We start from the raw sequence: 26,584 nt of genomic DNA, 5'->3' as shown, positions 1-26,584 counted from the left end.
TGCTCCCGCACATGCTCAGTTTGCGCAACTGCAGAGCGGCGCAGCAGCGCGTTCTGTCACCGGCCGTGTACCTCGGACACGGCCGATGACAGATCCGAGTACCGGCTCCCGTTGCTGGTACCATGTGACCTGCTGTGACCAATCACAGCAGGTCACATGACAGTTGTATACAATGGATGGCTTCATTCATGCCATCCATTGTATACTAGTGCCTAGCTGTGAATGGTCACAGCAGGTCACATGCACATGTCATGTGATTAGCTGTGACCAAATCACAGCTAAGCACAAAAAAAAAAAAACTGAATGAATCGATTTCATTCAGGTAAATGCTTGCTTATAGCAAAGTAATTCTTTGCTATAAGCAAATTGTGTAAAAAAAATAAAATAAACAAAATACTGATCACTTCCCCAAAGTAGTACAATGTTACTATGGTAACATTGTACTACTTTGGTCATAGTAAAATATGAAAAAAAATCTTAAAAAAAATAAAAAAAATGTAATAAAAAATTAAAAATAATAAAAAAAGTTTAAAAAAAATGTATATATATTTTTTTTTTATACTGTCACCAGTCAGTGTCCCTGTTCACTGCCATGCCAGTTATATGAAGAGGCTGTACTGCACTGGTGACAGTATGTAAAAAAAAAATTGTGAAAATAATTTTTTTAATTTTTTCATTTTCCAAAAAATTATGACAAAAAAAATACAACTTCAAAAAATTCGCCATTCCTCTTATGAAGTACTTTGGACTGTCTACTCTGCAAAAAGGGGTCATTTGGGGGATATCTGTACTATTCTGACATTCTTGGACCTCAAGAAATTAGATTGGCCGTCAGTACTTCAGGATTGATCAATATTCAGATCTATACCATAGTTTGTGAACTCTATAACTTTCCTACAGACTAAATAATACATCCTAATTTGGGTTATTTCCACCAAAGACATGTAGCAGAATACATCTCGGCCTAAATGTATGAAGAACAATTATTTATTTGTAAACTTTTATAACAGAAACAAAGAAAAACGTGTTTTTTTTCAAAAATTTTGGTCTTTTTTTGTTAATTTAGCAAAAAATAAAAACCCCAGCGGTGATTAAATACCACCAAAAGAAAGCTCTAGTTGTGTGAAGAAAATGATAAAATTTTAGTTTGGGTACAATGTTGTATGACCGCGCAATTGTCATTCAAAGTGTGAGAGCGCTGAAACGTGAAAACTGGCCTGGGCAGGAAGGTGTAAAATTGCCCAGTATTGAAATGGTTAAAAACTGGTACTGAAGTGTAATTTAAAATACTTTTGTAAATGTCAGTGATGCAGCTCATTCTGTACAACACAGAGATGTGCCCCTTAATAGGCAGGATTAGGGCACCCCCCAGGCATGTTATTTAAAGGAAATGGACATTTTTTTAATGTTTCACTTTAAGCATTTAAATAAATTACAGCTTCTGGCTGAATGGAATTTTAAAGATTTTTTTTGTCTTGGTACATGTTCCCCAGGGCAGTGCCCACCTCCCATGCTATTTTGTATACACCCCTTTCCTACAGTATAACCCCATGAAAATGAGCATTTTTAATTTTCTCAGATTTAGGTTTGACCATCTGAACTTCTTTAAAGCTCTCCGAACAACACTTAAACCGAATGACACGCTCTCAACACTTTACATATATTCTACACTATATTGCCAAAAGTATTGGTTGGCCGGCCTTTACACGCACATGAGCTTTAATGGCATCGCAGTCTTAGTCCGTAGGGTTCAATATTGAGTTGGCCCCACCCTTTGCAGCTATAACACCTTCAACTCTTCTAGGAAGGCTGTCCACAAGGTTTAGGAGGGTGTCTATGGGAAGGTTGGACCATTCTTCCAGAAGAACATTTGTCAGGTCAGGCACTGATGTCAGATGAGAAGGCCTGGATTGCAGTCTCCGCTCTAATTCATCCTAAAAGTGTTCCATGGGGTTGAGGGTAGGCCAGTCAAGTTCCTCTACCCCAAACTTTCTCATCCATGTCTTTATGGACCTTGCTTTGTGCACTGGTGAGCAGTCATGATGGAACAGGAAGGGGCCATCCCCAAACTGTTTCCACAAAGTTGGGAGCATGAAATTGTCCAAAATGTCTTGGTATGCTGACGCCTTAAGAGTTTCCTTCACTAGAACTAAGGGGCCAAGCCCAACCCCTGAAAAACAACCCCACCCCATAATTCCCCCACCACCAAACTTTACACTTGGTACAATGCTGTCAGGTAAGTACCATTCTCCTGGCAACTGCCAAACCCAGACATGTCCATCGAATTGCCAGACAGAAAAACGTGATTCATTACTCCACTGCTTTAGAATCCATTGGCGGCGTGCTTTACACCACTGCATCTGACGCTTTGCATTGCACTTGGTGATGTAAAGCTTGGATGCAGCTGCTCGGCCATGGAAACCCATTCCATGAAGATCTCTACGCACTGTTGTTGTGCTAATCTGAAGGCCACACAAGGTTTGAAGGTCTTTAGCTATTGACACTTCAGACATTTGGTGACTTCTGCGCACTGTTCTCTTCAGCATGCTGCGCTGACCCCGCTCTCTCATTTTAAAGGCAAATTTGTCTTTATTACTTTTTATAAGAAGACATATATATAAAGAAAAGGGAAAACAGTGAGTGCAGACATATGGGATCAGAGCACTGGTCTAAGCATGAAGACAATCCAAAAAGAGAAAAACAATCTGAACACCACAACGATAGAATTAGTAAACAACATAAGCATTACAATGACATATGACCCAGGTGTGCACCCTAAGGTAAGGCACAAGGAACATTAATATCTGTCACTGGATAGCTCACTGTAGAAAATGTAGCAAGAAGGAAAAACAAAGGGAAAGAAAAGAAACAAGCACAGGAAGTGAGAAAAGGCAGAGGGGGAGTCGGGAACCGGGAAAGGACAGGGGGCAGGGCCACACCGGTGGTCACCTGGACAAATCCCAAGGGGGGGGGGGACATAACAAGTCATGTCTGAAGCAAGGAAACCAGTACCTAGACAAATGACAGCGAGTCCACTAGTCCAAATGAACAAGGTTTGGGGAGGCACAGCAGGAACACACAATTCCCGAAGGGTCGTGGAGGAGAAATGGAGCCAGACCCACCACAATAGCTTATGTTTGTCATAAGTGTCATTGGCAAATGCCAACATTTCTTCCATGCGCATCATATCCTTAATTGTAATGACCCACAAAGAAAGGGGAGGAGGGGTGGCTGTTTTCCAAAAAAGGGGTATCAGTTGGCGAGCCGCAGATAAGAAGAAACACAGTAGGCATCTCTTTTGTGCCGCCAAGGAACCCGGTAATATACAAAGAAGAGCCATCTCCGGGGAAGAGGTCAAGGACTCGCCATAGATTTTATTATAAACATCAAAGGCTTGGTACCAAAAGGGTCGAATTCTATTGCAATCCCACCAAATGTGGAAATGAGTGCCCACAGCCTCAATACAACGCCAACAAAGGTCGGATTTAGAAGAAATACCCTATGCATGGACAAGGGATCCCTATACTGTACCATCATGAGAGGTGCTTAAAATTTTATTCCTGTGAGTAGCAGGATATAGAAGATGTATAGGTAAAATGGAATGACGTAAGCCATTCCCCATGAGATATGTCCCTACCCGGATACTGGGACCACGCCCTGGTATAGGATGGAAGTTCAGAGTGAATTGCGGAATGTAATAATCTGTAGAGGGAAGCCAAAAGATGTCTGGTAGGTTCAGAAAGGAAACATAACTGCTCAAACTCAGAGAGCAGGCGATGGATATGAGAGGAGGAGTGCAAGTGTTTACAAAATGAAGATAAGTGCAAAGCAGTCAGCCAATCCCTGGGACAACCCGGGAGGAGTGGGAGGCCCGTCTGAGGATGAATTAAGTCATGAGCTACCAGCCAGGAGGCATGGTAGAAGAGACTAAGGATAGAAGAACCCATCCCTTGTGGAAAGGAGAGATTGTCAAATAGAGACAACAGTGGGGATGGATCGACGACAGTAGGGTATTAAGGCCACATCTATACCATACACTCATGACCTCCACAGTTAAGGGCGACAAGCCGGGGAAGTGCTGTAAGTCATGGCCATAACCCCAGGGGAAAGTTTGTAAATCGATCGGAGATAAGTCTTATTCCACCATGGAAGAAGCCTTACGATAGGGTCTGGGGAAACAATCAAGCATATGTGACAGCAAGGCGGCTCTGTAATACAGCTCAAAATCAGGCAAGCCTACTCCACCCAAGAGCTTCGGATAAGCAAGTAACTTGTACTTCAGTCTCAAAAAACCACGATGCCCCTTGAACCTGATCGATATAGAACGCAGGGAGAGGAAGAAACTCCTGGGCACTGAAACCAGGATAGTCTGGAAAACGTAGAGCAATTTAGGTAAAGTGTCCATCTTAAGGGTGTTAATGCGTCCAAACCAGGGCAAAGAGGAAGCTCCCCATGAGGCCAAGTCTTTACGCAGACAAGAAATCAGGGGCAGACAATTAAGGGAGTACAGTTCAGCAAGATTGGAAGGTATCAGTACCCCGAGGTAGGAAATATCCTTCAGATGCCACTGAAAAGAAAAATTGGAGTGAAGATGTAACAACATGTTGTTGGGCAGAGTAGTATTCAGCGCCTCCATTTTTGAGATATTCAGTTTAAAGTTACTGTACTAACCAAGCCTATGAAACTCATGAAGTAGACTAGGGAGTGAGATGAGTGGCTGTTGCATGTAAACCAGAAGGTCATGTGCATAAAGAGAAAGTTTGTGATGAGAGGAAGGGGTATGGATAGCCACAATAGCCCGTAGCCCGTGCCAGGTGTTCCATAACCAAAACAAAAAGTAGAGAAGAAAGAGGGCATTCCTGCCTGATGCCTTTCGAGATAGAGAAGGACGAAGAGGATGTGTCCGGTGCATCCAGAACATCCGGCGGACCGGAAGTGTGGGGGCGAGCTCCTGCACGGCAGCGGACCCTAGCGGGGCCCCCACGACTTCCCGGTCCCTGCTCATCGGCCAGGTAAGGCCACAGGATCTTTTCCCGGAGCTCCGGGACTTGCGGCCTGCCCCGCACCCGAAGCCGCGGCCTTGATTTTAGCCGTGGCCGAACCGGATCGCCGGGCATCGGCCCGGGCCGCCGCTGCTCCGTCCCCCGATCCCCGCTGACCTGCCAGCCTCCCCAGGGCCTTCCTCACCAGCCCTGGGTTCATCCCTGACCACCATGAACCAGCTCAGGCCCACTGATAGCTGCTCCACCGCCCAGCTGCTCCGCCACCCAGCCCGCTGGCCTGCCTGTCTCCCTTGAGCCCTCCCCAATGGCTCTGGGCCCACCTCAGGCCACCCTGCACCCAGCTACCGGCACCCAGCTACCACCCCTGGACACCCTGCACCCAGCTACCAGGCACCCAGCTACCACCTCTGGACACCCAGCTATCGGGCACCCAACTACCACCCCTTTACACCCTGCACCCAGCTACCAGGCACCCAGCTACCACCTCTGGACACGCAACTACCGGGCACCAAGCTACCTGCACCCGGCACCTAGGGGCTGCTTCAGACCACCCAGCGCCCTGCAGCAGCCGGCACCCAGCCTCGGACCAGGGACCTCTCCAGGCCACCAAGCAAATTGAGACGTCGCCGCATCTCCGCAACCTGCACCCGGCCCCCCTCCACTCGGCTGCCGACCACCTACACGACAGCATCCTTCCACTGTCATGTCCTGACCTAGCCACCACCACGTATCAGCTCACTGTCAGCTACCCTAGACTCTCTGGCACCCCTAACCATACGCAACATCAAACCTAGACCGCTCCAACCATGGCAGAACGTCCATACTAAATGCCTCAAACGCCGCAGTTGCACGCTGGAGAGACTATAGCGCAAAACCAGGTCCCCTCGTGCGTTCTCCCTCTACAAATCTTACAAATCTGCCTTCCTCACTTACACCTCCTCCCTCCACGCCGCCAAGCAGGCTTACTTCGTAAACCTGATCAACACCCTCTCCACCTGCCCTCGCCGACTCTTCTCCACCTTCAACTCCCTACTCTCCCCCCCCCCTTCCTCCACTCAGTACCTCACTTACCGCCCGCGAGATTGCCACTCATTTCCACAACAAGATTGACGCAATCCGTAAGGACATAGTCAACTCGCAATCTACCTACCCACCTAGCCTCCCCCCCCCATCTCCCCCTCATCTCTTCCCTCCTCTGACCTCACAACCGCACTGCCCCCCACCACACCCAAGACCCCGCTTACCGTAACCCCCCCAGCTCTGCACTCCTTTAGCCCTTCTACCACTGAGGAAGTCACCAGGGTCTTCTCAGAAGCCCGCCTCACTACCTGCCCCCTGGACCCTATCCCCCTTGGACCCCTTCTCTTCTCCATCTACACCTCCTCCCTTGGCAAACACATACACTCCCACGGTTTCAACTACCCCCTCTATGCTGATGACACTCAAATTTACCTCTCCACCCTCCACCTCACCCCCACATTCTCCGCCCACATCACTCACCTCCTAAACGACATCTCTGACTGGATGTCGCTCCATTTCCTCAAGCTTAACCTCTCCAAAACCGAGCTTCTCGTCTTCCCCCCTGCCCGCGCCCCCCCCCATCCTATCCATCACTACCAACAACACCACCATCAATCCCGCCCCGCAAGCCAAAGTCCTTGGCATCATTCTGGACTCAAACCTTTCCTTCCAACCTCATGTCAAATCACTTACAAACACATGCAGGCTCCACCTTCGCAACATCGCCAAGATACGCACCTTCATTACCCCAGACACCACTAAACTACTCGTACACTCCCTGATTATCTCACGCCTCGACTACTGCAACTCCCTCCTCACCGGTTTACCCCAGTGCAGGCTCTTCCCGCTTCAGACCATCCTAAACTCAGCGGCTAGACTCATCCACCTCACCAACCGCTCAACCTCTGCCACCCCCCTCTGCCTATCCCTCCACTGGCTCCCTATCGCCCAACACATCAAACTACTCACTCTGACCTACAAAGCCATTCACAACACTGCCCCTAACTACCTCACCAACCTGATTCCCAGGTACCACCCTACCCGTACCCTTCGCTCTTCACAGGACCTCCTTCTATCTTGCTCCCTGGTCTCCTACTCCCACACACGTCTGCAAGACTTCTCCAGGTCATCCCCCATCCTCTGGAACTCACTACCCCAATCCATCAGACTGTCACCTTCCCTCCTCACCTTCAGGCACTCCCTGAAAACCCACCTCTTCAGGGAAGCCTACCCCACCCTCACCTAACAGCCGTTCTCCTTCATTCCTCCTACCACTCCATCCCCCACAGCCACTTCCTCCTGTACCACTACCCACCCCCTTCCTAGATTGTAAGCTCAAAAGAGTAGGGCCCTCTAACCCCTTGTGTGCTGTTTGTAGTTGCTGTACTGTTTCATGTATTGTACAGCGCTGAGCAAACCCTTTGGCGCTATATAAACTGGATGTAATAATAATAATGTGTCATTCACAAGAACCAACGCCATGGGATAAGAATAAAGGGACATAATCCCGGCAGTATACCTTGATCCCAAACCTATCTGCTCCAGAGTGAGGCGCAAAAAACGCCAATCTACTCAATCAAACGCCTTCTCAGCGTCAAACAAAAGAAGGCAAGCCTTCAGGCGATGCTGTTTGATATAGGAAATAAGATGAATCATTTTAGTGGTGTTTTTCCTAGCCTCACAACCCAAAACGAAACCCACCTGATCCTGGTGAATCAAAGCAGGGAGGAACAGTGACAAAGGATTCTCCATAAGATTAGCAAATAACTTGACATCTAGGTTAATCAGGGAAATTAAGCGATAACTACTGTAGAGGGATGAATCCTTATCCAGTTTAGGAATAATTAAAATATTGGCTGAAAGGCTGGATAAGACAGGTGAGAGTTGTCAATGACATTAAAAGCTTGGGCTAAAAGCGGGGCCAGCAAAGGCGCAAAAGTTTATAGAATCATGGAGAAAACCCATTGGAACCCATGCACTTACCGGATTTGAGATCTTTAATTGCCCCAAGGACTTCTGGAACAGAAAAAGGCTCCTCAAGATCTAAGGAGTACTATGCATCAAGAACCGGCAATGCCATCTATGTGATATACTGAAAGGGGCAAGGGCCAACAGGAGCATTAGGGGTCACAGAGATAAATTATAGAGTTCAAAATAGAAACGTTCAAACGCCAAGGAGATTCCCTTATTATGATAAGTTTTGGTATTATCGGGTGCCTGAATACATTGGATCAGGTGACGGGACGGGCGAGAGTGGAGTACCCACGCCAAGCGTTGGCCACATTTATTGGCTAAAGAATAATGAGTATTATGCACACTATCACATGCAATGAGGGAGGAGGTGTCCAGCAATTGAAGTAGATCCCGGTGGGCATTACACAGATCAACCGAGAGAAAAGGATCCAACGTGCGCTTATGAGTGGACTCTAAGGCCGCGACAACCAAAAACAACCGGTGAATGTCCGAAGCCCGAGACTTCTTTAAGCGGGAGCCGTGCTGAATGCAACCCCCCTGGAGAACACATTTGTAGGCTTCCCATTGCATAAGGGGACCCGTAGTATCCGAAGAACAAAATTCTGGATAGCTTTTGTAACCTCCGCGACACATAGGGAGTCTTTAAGCAGAGTATCATTTAAACGCCAGGAAAAACAATGAGAAGACGTAGAGAGGTTGTGTACGGTGAGATGGATGGGATAATGGTCCGACCATAAGAAGTGACCAAGTGAGGCTGAAATAGGGGAATCGAGTAAGCACTGCAAAACTAAAAAGTAATCAATGCGGCTGTAAAATGCGTGAGCCGCTGAGAAATAACTATTGTCCCGCTCTGAAGGGTACATAACGTGCCAGACGTCCACTGAATGCAAATCATGTAGACGGGTTTTAATTTGAGTTAACACTCAGAAGGAAAAAGACGATTTACCTGAGGAAGTATCCAAGATAGGTGAAAAACTATATGAAAGTAACGTCCCGCGATGAAACAGGGACCACCAAAAGAGGACAATTTGGTCAGAGCCGCGGAGAGAAAGGGACCCTGGTCCTGATTGGGACCATAAATATTTACCACTAGAGATGAGCGAATCGAAGTAGGCGAAGTGGAATTCGAGTCGAATATTGGAAAATTCTCGATTCGCGCTGAATCCGAAAAATAGCCTACTTCGGACGCGCGAATCGAAATTTTTCCTAAAATGGCGGCGGACATGTGCGGCGACGGAGCGGGGATGTCTGGGAAGGCGCGCAGACAAGACGCGCTGACCCATAATGCATTCCTTAATGACATGTGATCGCATTAGCCAATCAGCAGCCAGCCAGCCAGCACTGTGTAATGGTCGAGCTATAAATAGCGGCCATTTTAGAATTCTTCATTTGCCTCCAGTCATTCAAGAGAGGCAGACCGCTCTGTATTAGGGACAGAGTTAGGGCCACAGAAACGTTGCTTGGGGACAGAGAAACGTTACTTAGGGACAGAGAAACATTACTCAGGGACACAGAATTGTTAATGAGGGCCACAGAATCGTTACTTAGGGCCACAGAAACGCTAGTTAGGGCCACAGAATTGTTACTCAGGGACAGACACAGAATTGTTACTGAGGGCCACAGAACTGTTACTTAGGGCCACAGAAACTTTAGTTAGGGCCACAGAATTGTTACTCAGGGACAGACACAGAATTGTTACTGAGGGCCACAGAACTGTTACTTAGGGCCACAGAAACTTTAGTTAGGGCCACAGAATTGTTACTCAGGGACAGACACAGAATTGTTACTGAGGGCCACAGAACTGTTACTTAGGGCCACAGAAACGTTATTAGGGCCACAGAATTGTTACTCAGGGACAGACAGAATTGTTACTGAGTGCCAGAGAACTGTTACTTAGGGCCACAGAAACGTTATTAGGGCCACAGAATTGTTACTCAGGGACAGACAGAATTGTTACTGAGTGCCAGAGAATTGTTACTTAGGGCCACAGAAACGTTAGGGCCACAGAATTGTTACTCAGGGACAGACACAGAATTGTTACTGAGGGCCACAGAACTGTTACTTAGGGCCACAGAAACGTTATTAGGGCCACAGAATTGTTACTCAGGGACAGACAGAATTGTTACTGAGTGCCAGAGAATTGTTACTTAGGGCCACAGAAACGTTAGTTAGGGCCACAGAATTGTTACTCAGTGTCAGACACAGAACTGTTACTTAGGGCCACAGAACTGTTACTTAGGGCCACAGAAACGTTACTTAGGGCCACAGAATTGTTACTCAGGGACAGACACAGAATTGTTACTGAGGGCCACAGAACTGTTACTTAGGGCCACAGAAACGTTAGTTAGGGCCACAGAATTGTTACTCAGGGACAGACAGAATTGTTACTGAGTGCCAGAGAATTGTTACTTAGGGCCACAGAAACGTTAGTTAGGGCCACAGAATTGTTACTCAGGGACAGACACAGAATTGTTACTGAGGGCCACAGAACTGTTACTTAGGGCCACAGAAATGTTATTAGGGCCACAGAATTGTTACTCAGGGATAGACAGAATTGTTACTGAGTGCCAGAGAACTGTTACTTAGGGCCACAGAAACGTTATTAGGGCCACAGAATTGTTACTCAGGGACAGACAGAATTGTTACTGAGTGCCAGAGAATTGTTACATAGGGCCACAGAAACGTTAGGGCCACAGAATTGTTACTCAGGGACAGACACAGAATTGTTACTGAGGGCCACAGAACTGTTACTTAGGGCCACAGAAACGTTATTAGGGTCACAGAATTGTTACTCAGGGACAGACAGAATTGTTACTGAGTGCCAGAGAATTGTTACTTAGGGCCACAGAAACGTTAGTTAGGGCCACAGAATTGTTACTCAGGGTCAGACACAGAACTGTTACTTAGGGCCACAGAACTGTTACTTAGGGCCACAGAAACATTACTTAGGGCCACAGAATTGTTACTCAGGGACAGACACAGAATTGTTACTGAGGGCCACAGAGAACTGTTACTTAGGGCCACAGAAACGTTATTAGGGCCACAGAATTGTTACTCAGGGACAGACAGAATTGTTACTGAGTGCCAGAGAATTGTTACTTAGGGACACAGAAACGTTAGTTAGGGCCACAGAATTGTTACTCAGGGACAGACACAGAATTGTTACTGAGGGCCACAGAACTGTTACTTAGGGCCACAGAAACGTTATTAGGGCCACAGAATTGTTACTCAGGGATAGACAGAATTGTTACTGAGTGCCAGAGAACTGTTACTTAGGGCCACAGAAACGTTATTAGGGCCACAGAATTGTTACTCAGGGACAGACAGAATTGTTACTGAGTGCCAGAGAATTGTTACTTAGGGCCACAGAAACGTTAGGGCCACAGAATTGTTACTCAGGGACAGACACAGAATTGTTACTGAGGGCCACAGAACTGTTACTTAGGGCCACAGAAACGTTATTTGGGCCACAGAATTGTTACTCAGGGACAGACAGAATTGTTACTGAGTGCCAGAGAATTGTTACTTAGGGCCACAGAAACGTTAGTTAGGGCCACAGAATTGTTACTCAGTGTCAGACACAGAACTGTTACTTAGGGCCACAGAACTGTTACTTAGGGCCACAGAAACGTTACTTAGGGCCACAGAATTGTTACTCAGGGACAGACACAGAATTGTTACTGAGGGCCACAGAACTGTTACTTAGGGCCACAGAAACATTAGTTAGGGCCACAGAATTGTTACTCAGGGTCAGACACAGAACTGTTACTTAGGGCCACAGAACTGTTACTTAGGGCCACAGAAACGTTACTTAGGGCCACAGAATTGTTACTCAGGGACAGACACAGAATTGTTACTGAGGGCCACAGAACTGTTACTTAGGGCCACAGAAACGTTAGTTAGGGCCACAGAATTGTTACTCAGGGACAGACAGAATTGTTACTGAGTGCCAGAGAATTGTTACTTAGGGCCACAGAAACGTTAGTTAGGGCCACAGAATTGTTACTCAGGGACAGACACAGAATTGTTACTGAGGGCCACAGAACTGTTACTTAGGGCCACAGAAATGTTATTAGGGCCACAGAATTGTTACTCAGGGATAGACAGAATTGTTACTGAGTGCCAGAGAACTGTTACTTAGGGCCACAGAAACGTTATTAGGGCCACAGAATTGTTACTCAGGGACAGACAGAATTGTTACTGAGTGCCAGAGAATTGTTACATAGGGCCACAGAAACGTTAGGGCCACAGAATTGTTACTCAGGGACAGACACAGAATTGTTACTGAGGGCCACAGAACTGTTACTTAGGGCCACAGAAACGTTATTAGGGCCACAGAATTGTTACTCAGGGACAGACAGAATTGTTACTGAGTGCCAGAGAATTGTTACTTAGGGCCACAGAAACGTTAGTTAGGGCCACAGAATTGTTACTCAGGGTCAGACACAGAACTGTTACTTAGGGCCACAGAACTGTTACTTAGGGCCACAGAAACATTACTTAGGGCCACAGAATTGTTACTCAGGGACAGACACAGAATTGTTACTGAGGGCCACAGAGAACTGTTACTTAGGGCCACAGAAACGTTATTAGGGCCACAGAATTGTTACTCAGGGACAGACAGAATTGTTACTGAGTGCCAGAGAATTGTTACTTAGGGACACAGAAACGTTAGTTAGGGCCACAGAATTGTTACTCAGGGACAGACACAGAATTGTTACTGAGGGCCACAGAACTGTTACTTAGGGCCACAGAAACGTTATTAGGGCCACAGAATTGTTACTCAGGGATAGACAGAATTGTTACTGAGTGCCAGAGAACTGTTACTTAGGGCCACAGAAACGTTATTAGGGCCACAGAATTGTTACTCAGGGACAGACAGAATTGTTACTGAGTGCCAGAGAATTGTTACTTAGGGCCACAGAAACGTTAGGGCCACAGAATTGTTACTCAGGGACAGACACAGAATTGTTACTGAGGGCCACAGAACTGTTACTTAGGGCCACAGAAACGTTATTTGGGCCACAGAATTGTTACTCAGGGACAGACAGAATTGTTACTGAGTGCCAGAGAATTGTTACTTAGGGCCACAGAAACGTTAGTTAGGGCCACAGAATTGTTACTCAGTGTCAGACACAGAACTGTTACTTAGGGCCACAGAACTGTTACTTAGGGCCACAGAAACGTTACTTAGGGCCACAGAATTGTTACTCAGGGACAGACACAGAATTGTTACTGAGGGCCACAGAACTGTTACTTAGGGCCACAGAAACATTAGTTAGGGCCACAGAATTGTTACTCAGGGTCAGACACAGAACTGTTACTTAGGGCCACAGAACTGTTACTTAGGGCCACAGAAACGTTACTTAGGGCCACAGAATTGTTACTCACGGACAGACACAGAATTGTTTCTTCAGGGACACAGAATTGTTACTTAGGGCCACAGAACCATTACTTATGGCCACAGAAACGTTAATCAGGGACACAGAATTGTTCCTGAGGGCCACAGAACCGTTACTTAGGGCCACAGAATTGTTACTCAGGGACACAGAATTGTTACTGAGGGCCACAGAACCGTTACTTAGGGCCCCATAAACATTAATCAGGGACACAGAATTGTTACTGAGGGCCACAGAACCGTTACTTAGGGCCACAGAATTGTTACTCACGGACAGACACAGAATTGTTTCTTGAGGGACACAGAATTTTTAATGAGGGCCACAGAATCGTGACTTAGGGCCACATAAACGTTAATCAGGGACACAGAATTGTTACTGAGGGCCACAGAACCGTTACTTAGGGCCACATAAACGTTAATCAGGGACACAGAATTGTTACTGAGGGCCACAGAACCGTTACTTAGGGCCACAGAATTGTTACTCACGGACAGACACAGAATTGTTTCTTGAGGGACACAGAATTTTTAATGAGGGCCACAGAATCGTGACTTAGGGCCACATAAACGTTAATCAGGGACACAGAATTGTTACTGAGGGCCACAGAACCGTTACTTAGGGCCACATAAACGTTAATCAGGGACACAGATTTGTTACTGAGGGCCACAGAACCGTTACTTAGGGCCACAGAATTGTTACTCACGGACAGACACAGAATTGTTTCTTGAGGGACACTGAATTTTTACTGAGGGCCACAGAACCGTTACTTAGGGCCACAGAAACATTAATCAGGGACACAGAATTGTTACTGAGGGCCACAGAACCGTTACTTAGGGCCACGTAAACGTTAATCAGGGACAGACACAGAATTGTTACTGAGGGACACAGAATTGTTACTGAGGGCCACAGAACCGTTACTTAGGGCCACATAAACGTTAATCAGCGACACAGAATTGTTACTGAGGGCCACAGAACCGTTACTTAGGGCCACATAAATGTTAATCAGGGACACAGAATTGTTACTGAGGGCCACAGAACCGTTACTTAGGGCCACAGAATTGTTACTCACGGACAGACACAGAATTGTTTCTTGAGGGACACAGAATTTTTACTGAGGGCCACAGAACCGTTACTTAGGGCCACAGAAACGTTAATCAGGGACACAGAATTGTTACTGAGGGCCATAGAACCGTTACTTAGGGCCACGTAAACGTTAATCAGGGACAGACACAGAATTGTTACTGAGGGACACAGAATTGTTACTGAGGGCCACAGAACCGTTACTTAGGGCCACATAAACGTTAATCAGGGGGACACAGAATTGTTACTGAGGGCCACAGAAACGTTACTTAGGGCCACAGAATTGTTACTCACGGACAGACACAGAATTGTTTCTTGAGGGACACAGAATTTTTTCTGAGGGCCACAGAACTGTTACTTAGGGCCACAGAAACGTTACTTAGGGCCACAGAATTGTTACTCACGGACAGACACAGAATTGTTTCTTGAGGGACACAGAATTTTTTCTGAGGGCCACAGAACCGTTACTTAGGGCCACAGAAACGTTAATCAGGGACACAGAATTGTTACTGAGGGCCACAGAACCGTTACTTAGGGCCACGTAAATGTTAATCAGGGACAGACACAGAATTGTTACTGAGGGACACAGATTTGTTACTGAGGGCCACAGAACCGTTACATAGGGCCGCATAAACGTTAATCAGGGACACAGAATTGTTACTGAGGGCCACAGAACCGTTACTTAGGGCCACATAAACGTTAATCAGGGACACAGAATTGTTACTGAGGGCCAAAGAACCGTTACTTAGGGCCACAGAATTGTTACTCACGGACAGACATAGAATTGTTTCTTGAGGGACACAGAATTTTTACTGAGGGCCACAGAACCGTTACTTAGGGCCACAGAAACGTTAATCAGGGACACAGAATTGTTACTGAGGGCCACAGAACCGTTACTTAGGGCCACGTAAACGTTAATCAGGGACAGACACAGAATTGTTACTGAGGGACACAGAATTGTTACTGAGGGCCACAGAACCGTTACTTAGGGCCACATAAACGTTAATCAGGGGGACACAGAATTGTTACTGAGGGCCACAGAAACGTTACTTAGGGCCACATAATTGTTACTCAGGGACAGACAGAATTGTTACTGAGTGCCAGAGAATTGTTACTGAGGGACACAGAACCGTTACTTAGGGCCACAGAATTGTTACTCAGGGACAGACACAGAATTGTTACTCAGGGACACAGAATTGTTACTCAGGGACACAGAATCGTTGAATTAAAGAGTATGTCAGACAACATGCAGAGGAGTGGCAGAGGAGGCAATGTTTTAGGAGCGAGCAGACGTGGCAGCAGAGGAAGGGGTCAAGGCAGCACTATTCGCAGCCAGAGGCCAGTGCTCCCGGTGTCATCCAGCGGTCGTGTCTCCACCGACAACCCTGCCGTCATCGATTGGTTGGCTCGGTCGTCTTCCTCTTCCCAGGTCACCTCTGACACCTACAGCCAACGGTCGGTGGGTACGTCAGACACAACCGTTAGTTGGCATGGCCCGGGACCAAGCCCACTGAAATCACGTGTCCTCTACCTGCCCCTGTCCTTTGGTGTTCCCTCACCAAGCGAAGTATCGCATGCTGTGGGCTCAGCCCCACTGTACAGTGAGGAAGAGCTAACAGAGGGCGGTCAGGAACGGGGGGAGACATCCGCCTTTTCAGCAGCCAGGCGAAGAAGTAGTGGCGAGGAGAGTGGCCCGGTAGCCGGTCTAGAGACAGGTCTGTCTCCTGACCCAGACGCAGCCGAGGGGGCTAGTAGTGAGGCGGAGACCCTACTTGATGATGAGGAGGTTGATCGCACTTGGCAGCCTCGTCGTCATCAGGCAATTTCTTCCGCATCATCAGGAGAAGAGGGTGGCAGCTTGGCAGTGAGCGAAACAGTCGGTGGGTTGCCCAGGAGACAGCAGCAGGGTCGCAGCAGTGTCAGTGGAGCCAAACGGCCACGGAGTAGAGCACCAGCTCCACTGCAGCCTACCACCACGGCCAGTAGTGGTGCCGGTGTGCACGGAGGAAGCAGCAGTCAGCCAGTGAGGAGTATCGGGGGCAAAGTTTCCTACTCGGCGGTGTGGCAATTTTTCGTCAAGCCGCCCGAGGAAGTAAACGTAGCCGTATGTCGACTATGTGGCCAGAAAGTCAAGCGTGGCCAGGGGGGCCATGTTGGGACTACCTCGGTGGAGAGTGCCAAGCCGTCATTTCTTCGCCAAAAAGGCAGTGCCAGCCCTGCATTCACATGTAGAAGACATGGTGGGCCAGTCTTTGAGCATGTCGGTCTCTGCCAAAGTGCACGGCAGCGCCGACGTGTGGAGCTGTAACTACGGTCAGGGACAGTACATGTCATTTACGGCCCACTGGGTGAACGTGGTGCCGGCACAGCCGCACCAGCAACTTGGACAGGTCACGCCGCTTTTGCCTCCACGTTTGCACGTCCTTGGTCCACAAAAGATGTCCGCCTCTACAACCTCTTCTTCCGCCGTGTCCTCAGCCGCCACCCCCGTGCCAAGTCCCATTACCCGACCGGCATATCACATGTGCAGGGCGCAACGGTGTCACGCTGTTCTGCACCTGGTATGCCTTGGCGAACGTAGTCACACAGGGGAGGAACTTCTCAGTGTAATGAACAAAGAAATCGACAGATGGCTGTCTCCGCGCAAACTGAAAATCGGAACCATGTTGACCGACAACGGAAAGAACATGGTGTCTGCTCTGCGTCAAGGAAGGTTGTGCCATGCGCCATGCATGGCTCACGTGTTCAATCTGGTTGTCAAGCGGTTCCTAAAATCCACCATCCCACTGCAAGACATCCTTAAAATGTCACGTAAACTTTGCATGCATTTCAGCCATTCCTACACCGCAAAGCACACCCTCCTTGAGCTGCAGCGGCAGAACGGAATTCCACATCATCGCCTGATCTGCGACGTTGCAACAAGGTGGAATTCAACCCTACACATGTTAGACCGCCTTTACGAGCAGCGAAAGGCCATCACCGATTTCCTGATGTTACAAGCGGATAAAGGTACTCCCCTGTGTAACTTCGATGTCAGCCATTAGCAGCTCATGCGTGACACCTGCCGCTTGCTCAGGCCCTTTGAGGAGGCCACGCTATTCGTGAGTCGGCAGGACTATGGGATGAACGACGTCATTCCTCTGTTGCACGTCCTTGAACAAATGCTGTTAACAATGGCTGGTCAGGGTGCGGTAGACGTGGCGCACAGATCTCAACGCCACATGACCCCTGTGGGGGCAGGACAGGAAGAAGAGGAGGAGGTAGAGGAGGACATTGGTGCTCAGGAATTATTGAGTGAAATGGGTGGTTTTTCCACTCAGCGGACAGGAGTGGAGGAGCAGGAGCATCTGGTAGAGGAGGAGGAGGAGACAGAGGACCCAGACGCACCGTGGCAGTATGCTGTGGAGATGGAGGCAGGGAGTCCCTCGCATTCCTTGGCACAAATGGCCCATAGCATGCTCGGTTGCTTGCGTAGCGACAGCCGAATAATAACCATCAGACAGAGGGATGACTTTTGGCTGTCCACCTTGTTGGACCCTCGCTACCGTTCAAAAATGGTGGCCTTTTTCACACCTGCTGAGAGGGAGGCCAAAATAACGTACTATAAAAACCACCTATGTAGTCAGTTGGTCTCTGCCTTTGTGCGCCAACGTCCATCCTCAGACACTGTGGGCCCTGTGCGCTCGCGTTCCGCTGCCATGGCAGCAGGGGAGGGGTGGGGTGGTAGGAGCAGTGGCAGCTCCACCAGCAGCGGCTGCCTCAGTCTGCAGTCGATGATGAGTAGCTTTCTTCACCAGCGCAGTGAGGAAACTACTAACCAGCCGCAGCAGCAGCAGCATCAGGTGGACCTGGAGCAGGACCTCAAACAACAGGCTTGGGCCTACTTGGACAGCACCCTGCCAACCGAGGTAGACAATCCCCTTGACTACTGGGCAACGAAACTTGACCTTTGGCCCCAACTAGCTGAATTTGCCCTTGAAAGGCTGTCATGCCCGGCCAGTAGCGTGGCATCGGAGCGCGTGTTTAGTCGGCAGGAGGTATTGTAACTCCGCGGAGGACACGACTGTCCACCCAAAGTGTGGAGAGACTCACGTTTGTGAAAATGAATCAGGTGTGGATTAGTCTGGATTTCAAACCACCAGTTCCTGACACAACTGACTAAATCCGCCATGAATCATGCCCCAAACATGTGCCACTTTCAGGTCTCCTCACACACTGCTGGTGTGTTGAATTTTTTGACATAGGGTGCTGGCAGATTACGGGCCTCCTATAGCTGCTGCCAGGCCCCTAATCTGCCATGGGCCCCTATATACCGCCTCCTCATGCTGCTGCCAGGTCCAGAGTCTCTCATGGGTCCCTGTACGGCCTCCCATTGCTGCTGTCTCCATCGCCACACTCTGCCATGTGCCACTTTCAGGTCTCCTCACACACTGCTGGTGTGTTGAATTTTTTGACATAGGGTGCTGGCAGATTACGGGCCTCCTATAGCTGCTGCCAGGCCCCTAATCTGCCATGGGCCCCTATATACCGCCTCCTCATGCTGCTGCCAGGTCCAGAGTCTCTCATGGGTCCCTGTACGGCCTCCCATTGCTGCTGTCTCCATCGCCACACTCTGCCATGTGCCACTTTCAGGTCTCCTCACACACTGCTGGTGTGTTGAATTTTTTGACATAGGGTGCTGGCAGATTACGGGCCTCCTATAGCTGCTGCCAGGCCCCTAATCTGCCATGGGCCCCTATATACCGCCTCCTAATGCTGCTGCCAAGTCCAGAGTCTCTCATGGGTCCCTGTACGGCCTCCCATTGCTGCTGTCTCCATCGCCACACTCTGCCATGTGCCACTTTCAGGTCTCCTCACACTGCTGGTGTGTTGAATTTTTTGACATAGGGTGCTGGCAGATTACGGGCCTCCTATAGCTGCTGCCAGGCCCCTAATCTGCCATGGGCCCCTATATACCGCCTCCTCATGCTGCTGCCAAGTCCAGAGTCTCTTATGGGTCCCTGTACGGCCTCCCATTGCTGCTGTCTCCATCGCCACACTCTGCCATGTGCCACTTTCAGGTCTCCTCACACACTGGTGGTGTGTTGAATTTTTTGACATAGGGTGCTGGCAGATTACGGGCCTCCTATAGCTGCTGCCAGGCCCCTAATCTGCCATGGGCCCCTATATGCCGCCTCCTCATGCTGCTGCCAGGTCCAGAGTCTCTCATGGGTCCCTGTACGGCCTCCCATTGCTGCTGTCTCCATCGCCACACTCTGCCATGTGCCACTTTCAGGTCTCCTCACACACTGCTGGTGTGTTGAATTTTTTGACATAGGGTGCTGGCAGATTACGGGCCTCCTATAGCTGCTGCCAGGCCCCTAATCTGCCATGGGCCCCTATATACCGCCTCCTCATGCTGCTGCCAGGTCCAGAGTCTCTCATGGGTCCCTATACGGCCTCCCATTGCTGCTGTCTCCATCGCCACACTCTGCCATGTGCCACTTTCAGGTCTCCTCACACACTGCTGGTGTGTTGAATTTTTTGACATAGGGTGCTGGCAGATTACGGGCCTCCCATAGCTGCTGCCAGGCCCCTAATCTGCCATAGGCCCCTATATACCGCCTCCTCATGCTGCTGCCAGGTCCAGAGTCTCTCATGGGTCCCTGTACGGCCTCCCATTGCTGCTGTCTCCATCGCCACACTCTGCCATGTGCCACTTTCAGGTCTCCTCACACACTGCTGGTGTGTTGAATTTTTTGACATAGGGTGCTGGCAGATTACGGGCCTCCTATAGCTGCTGCCAGGCCCCTAATCTGCCATGGGCCCCTATATACCGCCTCCTCATGCTGCTGCCAAGTCCAGAGTCTCTCATGGGTCCCTGTACGGCCTCCCATTGCTGCTGTCTCCATCGCCACACTCTGCCATGTGCCACTTTCAGGTCTCCTCACACTGCTGGTGTGTTGAATTTTTTGACATAGGGTGCTGGCAGATTACGGGCCTCCCATAGCTGCTGCCAGGCCCCTAATCTGCCATGGGCCCCTATACCGCCTCCTCATGCTGCTGCCAGGTCCACAGTCTCTCATGGGTCCCTGTACGGCCTCCCATTGCTGCTGTCTCCATCGCCACACTCTGCCATGTGCCACTTTCAGGTCTCCTCACACACTGCTAGTGTGTTCAATTTTTTGTCATAGGGTGCTGGCAGATTACGGGCCTCCCATTGCTGCTGCCAGGCCCGTAATCTGCCATGGGCCCCGGTACCGCCTGGTCACGCTGCTGCTGGGTCCACAGTGTGACATGGGTCCCTGTACCGCCTCCCATTGCTGCCACTCTGCCATGTGCCACTTTCAGGTCTCCTCACACTCCTGCTGGTTTCCATTTTGTCATAGGTTGCTGGCAGATTACAGGCCTCCTATAGGTGCTGCCAGGCCCCAAATCTGCCATGGGCCCCCGTACCGCCTCGTCACGCTGCTGCTGGGTCCACAGTGTGACATGGGTCCCTGTACCGCCTCCCATTGCTCCCACTCTGCCATGTGCCACTTTCAGGTCTCCTCACACTCCTGCTGGTTTCCATTTTGCCATAGGTTGCTGTATGGCCTCCCATTGCTGCTGCCTCCACCGCCACACTGTGGCTCCAAACACTGGTTTTGGCCCCGTGACTGGCCAAATGAGTGAAGTGTGCGGTGATTCTAAGATCAACGGCACTCATCTGCATGTCATACTCACTGACAGTATTATTTCTCTTCCCCAGCAGACTCCAAGGGCATTTAAATTAAAGGTACAGTGTTCTGCACTAATATTAAGTCTCTCTGAAGCCTAGAAACACCCTTTTTTAAGTTAAATTCACAGCGAATATATTCCACTCGAATCAAATATTTTCCACGAATTCGCCGAATCAGTCGAATCGAATTTTTGAATACTTCGCTCATCTCTATTTACCACTATAAAGACAAAGTCCTGATGTTTCAATTTAAGAACAATATAATGACTGGTAGGATCTATGTGGGAGTCCAAGACCTCAGGACTAAAGATATTATGGAAGGCCACCAACACCCCCTTAGACCTGGCTTGTGTATTAGTACTGTGGTACCATTGGGTGTAGTAGAGACTTTTGGAGAACCGGAATACTGTCCATATGGAAATGGGTCTCCTGAAAAATTTGGGATCCAGTCTCATGAAAGTGATAGAGCATTTGGCTCTGCTTCTCTGGGGTATTAAATCCTCTGCAGTTGACAGAGGAGAAACTAATTGGGGTCCTACCCACCATAGGGAATAAAGGGCGAGGGAAACAAATGCCTAGGTGGGGAATGTCAAAGGCACATTGAGCAGGTCCTGGTCCAGGCCTCCCACAGGGAAACAGATACCAAGAAGGAAGCTACTCAAGTTAAAGAGCAACCCCTTCATGAAAAATGTGTATAACATACCCTCAGGAGGTAAATGGAGGAAAACAAGCTATCCTCCTCCCCAGAGAAGCATGAGCCCGCGAGCAGTGGGAGAGCTTACCCCACAAAAAGAAAGGTGGGGCGCAAAACCCTCACAGGAAGGATTGAAGGAGCCCCCTACCATTCCCCCCAAAAACACAGGTGGTAGTACTCGGGAGCTAACCCCAAACCAAAACACACAAGGAATGGATAACAAAAAAAAACACATGTAACAATTACAATTCAAGAAAAATAACATTAATGTAGTTATTTAAGAGCATGGAACCAACAGAACTTCGGAAACCACCTAGTAGGGGTGGAGGCCATGCAGTCAAATGCAAACACAAATAGAAAAAGGAAAACCTCCCAATGCATAGCAGCTTGGAAGTCAACCATCTGGAATCTTCTGAGAAGAGAATCTGGAGAGCTTCTTCCTGCTGGACCACTGCCATTGTGGGGCAAAAGGAAGACCTGGAGTTGGCGGATGAAAGGGCCAGTCCAGAAAAGCCACTTGAGGCAGTTCAAAAGTGCCGAGGAAGGTGGGCAAGTCCCCAAGAGTGCGGAACTGCACAGATTTACCATTCTGGGAGGCACTGAGTTGAAAGAGGAACCGCCATTGGTATCTAATGTGTCAATCCTGTAACAGCTGAGTGAGTGGGAAATGTCAGGGAGGAACATCACTGGTATCTCGTTAAACAAGATGGTATCTTGTGTGCTGGCTGCACGCATAATGGCATCCTTGACCTTGAAACAGGGAACCCTGCATAGAATATCATGAACAAAAGAGGGGTCAGGATTCCTGTGGCCCAGAGTGCGGTGTACGCAGTCCAGCTCAATATATGCATCTTTAGGCTGTTGCAGTAACTGGTTGAAGATGGCAGTAACTGCTCCGACTAAGTCCTTAGATTCTATGGACTCTGGAACACCCCTGATCCCTACAGCTCCATGCGCCCCAAGTCATGCCCCCCGCTCTCTCATTTTACATGAAAGTTGCTGTTCCCAGTTGCTTCCACTTTGTTATAATACCACTAAGCATTGGCCATGGAATATTTAGTAGCAAGGCAATTTCACGGATGGACTTAATGTATAGGGGGCAACTTATCACGGTACCACGCTTGAATTAACTGAGCTCTTGAGAGCGACCCATTCTTTCACCAATGATTGTAAATGCAGTCTGCATGCCTATGGGCTTGATTTTATACACCTGCATCCATGGAGGGGATTGCAACACCTGAATCCAATGATTTGGAGGGGTGTCCAAGTACTTTTGGCAATATAGTGTATATGTATAGGGTGTAGCTGAAAAAACATGTTAGTGCCCAATCATACCGGTGCGATTTTAATTGAACCTAATGTGAATTGAAATCACACCTGAAATTTCATCTAATGAATGTGAATGTCAGTGTCTTAACATGTCCGATTTGCTTCAGCGCAATTTCTATAGTTCTTGCATTACTTTTTCTGCAGATTTGTTGCGATTTCACATACATAGAATATAATGTAAATTGCACTGCAAATTGCAAGAAATCATTGAAAATCTTCACAAGTAGCCATAAAGTCTTCAGAAATTGCACCTGAAATTGCACACAAATCTCACAATTTTAAATCGCAGTGGTGTGACCGGTGACTTAGTAGAGGGAAGCCTGACAGAGCAAGGAAACAGTAGTGCAAAAAAACATTTATTCACCCGTTCATATTGCAGCGTGATTTGTCCCTGAAAGTGTCCCTACCATGAATGGGCCAATTGGTGGTGTTTGCCCCCCTGGCTATAAATTCCCAATCCTCCTCTGAATATGTCAACATCACCAACAAAATTGTTTTATTACAGGAACAACTTTTCTTTTTCTTTTTTATGTAGAGGGATTAAATATTTGAAATTTGACCATATCGCTTTTTCATTTTATATTTACCAAAAAAAGAGAGTACTCTACCTTGTGCCTGTAAGGTTGTTTTGTATTCAATGTTCCTTTATAGATCAGGTTCATATAATGCAGTACTTCAGCCATAGCTTTCACTGCATAATAAATCCGTGGAGCGAGTCCTTGATGCACAAAAGGAAATAAATTTGGAACCATTTCTTCCATTATACAATCAGTATAGTTAAGTGGACATGATATGGTACTATTTTCATTTTCTTTGTTTGCAGACATACACTTTGCAATTGATAAAATATAGATGTCTCCAAATGAATTAGTTAAGCTAAAAGTCTTGTCGATTCCATCAAAAAAATGTTGTTTATTTGGAATGAATAAAGGGTATAAATCCACAGCCAAGCTACCATTAAAGGCAGATATTGGATTATCTCCAGAAAAGCTCAAATACCTCAGAGGAGGAAAGATAAATGTTTTTTCAAAGCTAGTACTTACATCATGTAAATACATATAAAATACACTCTGACTGGTAAGTGATCCACATATTACAAATACTTTAGCTTTAGACTCTTTAATAACAGAGATATCACGTTTTATAGCACGCTCTACATAAATGGCATTAGCAAACATATAAGACCCGATTGATATTGTATATTCCACACAAATACTGTTACTTTTCATGTACTTTTTTAATATCTCTTTATCTTTTTCTCCAGCATCATCTTGTGATGCAATTATTCCAACCCACGTCCAGCTAAAATGTTTCAGCAACTTAATAACAGCCATATAATGAACATGGTCATTCTGAACTGTCCGGAATACATGAGGATAGAGAAGCCTGTTAGTTAGAGAATAGTCCGTAGCTCCATAACTGATCTATAGAACAGAAAAAGAGCCATTATTTTCAATGCTGAAGTCGATTTTATGAAATATATCCACAAGATAAAAGGAATTAAATCAGTCTACTATAGTCTAGACTGGGGGTCAGCAACCTGTGGATTGCTATCTATAAGTTGATCGTGGCTAGGTGACTGGTAGATAGTGGTCTGGGCTTGCGGACCCCCCATCCCTGAGCAGCAAACAGAGTGCAATGCTACTTATAAAGCTGGATCTGTAGTAAGGAACAAGAGCCGCATAAGCCGATGCCTCCTCTGTAGTGGCGGCTCCTGTCCCATGATACCCACTGCACTCCACCTCTTATCCCGGCTAGGGGTCTCCAGAGTGGTGCCGGCAGCAGGAAAGAAGAGATCTTCAGGTCATTGTGAAGTAATACACTGGGCAGAATAGTATAGTATTTTTTTATATATAGTAGTAATGGCGGTGATCAGCGACTTATAGCGGGACTACGGCAGGCATTCTGATACTGGGGGGAACTGACTAACTGCCACTGAGATCCACAGTGACACTAATACAGTGATCAGTGCTAATAAAATGCACTGACACTGTACTAATTGCCCTGGGTAGGAAGGGGTTAGGAAGGTGTTTCACTATGTAAGCAGCATGCTGTTGTTTACATACAGACCTCTCCCCTGTCAGTGTTTCTTGGCGATTGCCAGGTGTCAGTGGTCAATCTTCAGCCGGGACCCGGTGATTGACAGCTGTAGCCACCAATGGCAGCGTATGTAGGGCGGCAAATGTGCGCCACCCTGTAGCAGTAGTTCTGCTATAGGGTGGTCAGGAAGAGGTTAAGGTTGCCTACCCCTGGTCTAGACATATAGGGGTTTATATACTAAAGCTGGTTCACTCAGAATCTGGTGGAGCTGTGCATGGTAGCCAATCAGCTTCTTTGCTGCAAGGAGAGGAGAGAAAGCGGTGCGGATTTCAAATCCCTAGACCTGTGAAGTGTTTTTTTTCTCCTCTCCTTGCAGGGATGACAGTACAGGCTAGATGGCATCTAATTGGTCAGCACCGTCCATGTGAGGGTGCTGATTAATCAAAATCCCTCTAGCCCAAACTGTCATCTCTGCAAAGCGAGGAGGAAAAGTGGTGGGGATCTGAAATCCTCACCACTTTCTCTCCTCTCCTACCACTGAGAATATGGAGCATCTGCTTCCATGGTATACATCCCCAATCGCCCACTCTCCGCTCAGCATGGGATGAGTGCAGGGAGGTTTTCCACACCAATCCTGTGTGAACTCAAGCTAAAACAAGCCTGGTCCAGTAGCTTCTAGTTCAGCGTCAACCCATGCTCTGACGGAGTTTTGCTTGTTTGGAGGTTCAGCGAATGAGTCAAACCTCCTGCTGGAGTGGGAAGTGCACCAGTATTGCTAACAGTGAATCATCCCCACCTAACCCATTTCATTGGAAATTCCCAGCTAAAAGGTGAATGTGAACAAAGGGGTGGGGATAGTAAACAGCATGGGGTGCCCCCCAAAATTCATAGGACAGACACCACCAACATTTTTAGGGGGACTTGCCAGAAAGAATGTGGATTCTCTACACCTGACTATTTGAACCTTGTATAGAGTTTAACCTCCCTGGCGGTATTCCCGAGTGTAGCTCGGGGTAACATTTCAGTACCAAAAGCGGTAACCCCGAGCTACACTCGGGAATACCATGCGGCACTGCTCCCGCATGTGTTCTTTACTTACCTTACCCTGCGCTCCCACGATGTGTCCCCTGCAGCGTCCCCGGCCATCTCCTCCGGCCGATGCCGGCATCCGGCTTCTGTGTCCTGTCCCTGTGACGTCGGGACGTACGGGCGCCGCTGCCGCCGGCGGCGGGAAATTTAAAAATTTTAAAAAATGTCATTTTTTTTTTTTTTTCATTTTACACAGTAAAACATTGCTGTTTCAACCTATTTCACATACATATTGTCCCGAGTGCTTTGTCCTGCGCCC

General features: G+C 48.0%; 1 protein-coding gene across 1 annotated transcript in view; it reads right to left on the bottom strand.

Moving 5' to 3' along the window:
- Window positions 1-26,584, bottom strand: part of LOC149433196 (vomeronasal type-2 receptor 26-like) — a 95,680-nt gene that overhangs the window by 21,601 nt on the left and 47,495 nt on the right. The window contains exon 5 of the mRNA XM_089664531.1: window positions 24,272-24,620. Within this exon, the coding sequence (XP_089520657.1) occupies window positions 24,272-24,620 (349 nt within the window). The remainder of the gene's footprint in view (window positions 1-24,271; window positions 24,621-26,584) is intronic.

Source organism: Staurois parvus, unplaced genomic scaffold, assembly GCF_062004578.1.
Source record: "Staurois parvus isolate SC_StPar_1 unplaced genomic scaffold, SC_StPar_1.0 ptg001938l, whole genome shotgun sequence".
NCBI lineage: Eukaryota > Metazoa > Chordata > Amphibia > Anura > Ranidae > Staurois > Staurois parvus.
The sequence above is the reverse complement of the archived record's forward strand: the minus strand, read 5'-3'. Positions and strand labels throughout refer to the sequence as shown.